This window comes from Rattus rattus, chromosome 5 (genome assembly GCF_011064425.1).
Source record: "Rattus rattus isolate New Zealand chromosome 5, Rrattus_CSIRO_v1, whole genome shotgun sequence".
NCBI lineage: Eukaryota > Metazoa > Chordata > Mammalia > Rodentia > Muridae > Rattus > Rattus rattus.
In genome coordinates this window covers 78,809,459-78,813,179 of record NC_046158.1, presented here as the reverse complement: position 1 = coordinate 78,813,179, position 3,721 = coordinate 78,809,459, and the positions used below count along the sequence as shown (strand labels likewise).

Sequence of the window (3,721 nt, the reverse complement as noted above, 5' to 3'; positions counted from 1 at the left end):
TATAATGTATTTTTGAAATATAGTATTAAAATTAGAGCTCGTGTATAGTAGAAATTTTCAAATAACCCTAAAACACATCTGTAATTTTAAAATCTTAAAAATGAATTGAATACTCCAAAGGCATATCTGTGGTCTGACCTCGGATATCTGGGGTCATTACGCTTGTGCTAAATGCTCAGCAGAGTGAGTCTTGCAGCTGTGCTCAGACCAAATTTGTTTCCAATGATTTGCATGTACTCACTCCCCAACTTTTGGAGCTTCCTCATATAGCAGTCATATGTTGAGCCATTGTCATTGCAGTTAAGACTCATCATAGAAATGAGGGTGGCTGTTCAATTCCTTGGGCTCCTGTTGCTCTGGTTTCAGGGTAAATATGGTCTAAAATGGGAGATTAAGTGTTTCACAAAGGTTCCTGTGTGCTAGTGTTTGGGAAGGGGCCTCTCTTTCCATGCTTAACTATGTGGTAATTTATGATGTCTCCACTTCTAGGTGCCAGATGTGACATCCAGATGACCCAGACTCCATCCTCCATGCCTGCATCTCTGGGAGAGAGAGTCACCATCAGTTGCAGAGCAAGTCAGGGTATTAGCAATTATCTAAGCTGGTATCAGCAGAAACCAGATGGAACTATTAAACCCCTGATCTACTACACATCCAATTTACAATCTGGTGTCCCATCAAGGTTCAGTGGCAGTGGGTCTGGGACAGATTATTCTCTCACCATCAGCAGCCTTGAACCTGGAGATTTTGCAATGTATTACTGCCAACAGTATGCTAGTTCTCCTCCCACAGTGATATAAGTCATAACATAAACTGCATGAAAGCAGAACTGAGAGGTTTGCCTTCACCAGATGTTCCTCATGGTGAGTAACCCACTGAAACTGTACCTCAGACATAACAGGAGATTTAGCTAAGCTCATGAAGAGTCATTTGTTTTGGTAAGAGAGAGTAAACAGTCCTCTCTATACCTTTCTTCCTTCCTCTTCATTTTTAACAATACAGAGTACCAGTGTCTTTCCTGACTTAATGGAGGATGCAGTTGCTTCCTTTGAGATGTCTGAGTTGTTGCATATGTAAGAGAGAATAGTTGGGGCACCAGTGGAAGGGTAAGCGCCTGGTCCTGCCAAGGTTGGACCCGCAGGGCAGGGGAATATGGGGGATAGTAAAGGGAATATATGAGGCAAATACCCATATGGGGGAGGGGGAAGTGAGGGAGTAGGTGCCTATGGACAGGAAACAGGAAATAACGGGGAATAACATTTGAAATGTAAGAAAAATATCTGAGTTGCATCACCAATAAAGACTCATATAAAAGAATAGATGCTACTGTGCAAATCCCAGCACACATTGTTTAAATGTAGAAAATTAGCCTAAAAATACCAGAATTTAAAAGGCAGAGAAATATTAATGAGAAAATGGACAGCACATAGTATTCCTGGTTTTCTTACAAGATCTAGATCACATGTGTCTGATAAAACTAAGGTGGCCTAAGAATAACTCTGCTATGTCTTAAAATTGTAGCAAAGGATTTTGGTGTTTTTTGCTGGTCTTCAACACTTCACACAGTATTCCACTGGATTCAAATTCACTGTTCTGTTCATAAGAATAAAACAATACTAAACCACACTAATATAACTTTTAATTCTACTCTGTGACATGGAATACAGATTTGAAGATATGAAATCATAGAAGACAAACAGTTGTTTATAAAATTCTTCCAGCAGAGGTATTTCTGAAAAATTAATATTTAAGAACTTAATTTTAGAAAAACACCAAAAATGATGAAAGAACAAAGGTGATCTACACTTTATTCTCAATCTCTCTTTCCTTCTTTCCTCCACCTTCATTTTCTGTCTTAGAAACAGTCTGTTATGTGTGGATACATCTACTTTTTGTTTCTTCATCATGTCACATTCACCTATTAGTTCAGTTGTGTACCTAGTATTCATATGAATTTAATTATTGGAATTTTACACAAAGAAAGCAATTAAATCAGAAGTTATAATACTTCATTTCTAAAATCTGTTATTCTATTCATTGATATAAATTCTAGAATGAGTTTATCAACTTTAGAAATTCCTTCAGGAATATTATTTACATTACACTGAGTTCAGATACCCATATGAAAAACACATATTTAAAAGTGGTTCATTAAGATGGAGAGAATGGCTCGTGGATAAGAGCAATTGTTGAAGAGTTGAAGAGCTTTATTCTCATCATACACATGATGAAGTTATCATTACCTTCAGTTCCAGAGGATCAAGCACCCTTAAGTGACTTCTGAGGGTTCTACTCAGGCAAGATTACACATTTCAAATATTATCTGCTTTTCTACTTCTCCATAAACCCTAAATCAAAACAGCGAATAAGATTTCACCAGATCAGTATAGCCAAGAAAGCCACCAGAAAACATTAAAAGATGAATAAAAGAATTTAAGAGTTCTTTGTTAAGTAAGATTTCACTTCAAAGCTGTAATCAAAATGAAACAATTTTCATGGCCTTAATTGGAAAGCAGTTATCTTATGTACACCTTTTTTAAGAAACTTAAAAAGAGTCTTTTGGCATTAAGTCATTGCTATAAACAGTGATCCAAAACCACATTAAAAACATAAAGGCAAGCAAGCAAACAAACAAACAAACAAATCCTAGAAGATTTGAGTTTAGGAAAACAGCAAAAACTGAAAAACAATCTATCTATTTACAAATTATAGGATATCCAATTGAAAGAAATCTTACTCTTTGTGGCAGGTTTGCAAAAGTGTATCTCCAAGGTAGGTTATAAGACCATTAATATCCAGAGAGACAAGCATTTGGAAAGCTGTAAGTTTGAGGTCAGCCTGAGTAAGATTGAGTTTCCAGGACTAAGCTACAGATTAAAATTCTGTTTGTAGAAACAAGGGAAAAAGGAAAATGGAAAATTAACTAATAATAAAAGACCTTCTACAGGACATACATATTACAAATATAAAATGTAATTTAATATTAAAATAGAATAATTGAGAGGATAAATGAAACAAACATTATATGTCTAAGGTATGAAAAGTAGCAATTGGTAAAACTAAGCACACAGGTTGATAGCAATATACAGGTTTCCAGTATTGATTTCATGGGCATCCCTAGAGCAGGTCAGTAATAAAACATGAAAGCATCCCTTATTTATCACTGGAAACAATTTTAGACTTAATAGAATTTCATAAAATACTATCCTGGGAGATCAGACTGTGAATATTCCTCATGAACACTGGGGCCATTGTCAAGACAAAAGCCATAGGAAACTGTAAAAGACAGCAAGCCCTTACATCATCTTCCTTCATGTAGAGGGCAGGACCATATACTTTCACATATGGTGGGCAGAGGTTAATCTTAACTGGTAGTACTCTCATTCTACACAGCTTTCAGTTCATTTATTTTTTTCAAGGCAAATTCTCTCTGTGGGCTACAGTATGCTGAGTAGGTTAGGGTGGCTTTTGAATCCCCAGAAATCTACTCTTCTGTGCCTCTCCAGTGCTGAGATTGTAACCATCATTCTGTTTTATTGTCCTTATTTTTAATATGAGTTTTGGAGATCAAATTCAGGTACCAATATGTGCACTGTGACCAGTTGGGAACCAAAGCCCTATTCTATCCTCTGTAATGAAAATGGAATTAAAAAAAAAAAACAGTGGAGTACTAAGAACTGAAAATTGGGAAATATGGAGGGGAAAATTCACAGATTTATTA

The 3,721-nt window shown here is 36.0% G+C and overlaps 1 gene segment (V, D, J or C); it reads left to right on the top strand.

The window, feature by feature from the left end:
• Nucleotides 1-305: 305 nt before the first annotated feature.
• LOC116901670 lies at nt 306-800 on the top strand. The segment is given in 2 exon segments: nt 306-367; nt 490-800. Coding segments are annotated over 2 exon segments (360 nt in total).
• Nucleotides 801-3,721: the final 2,921 nt, after the last annotated feature.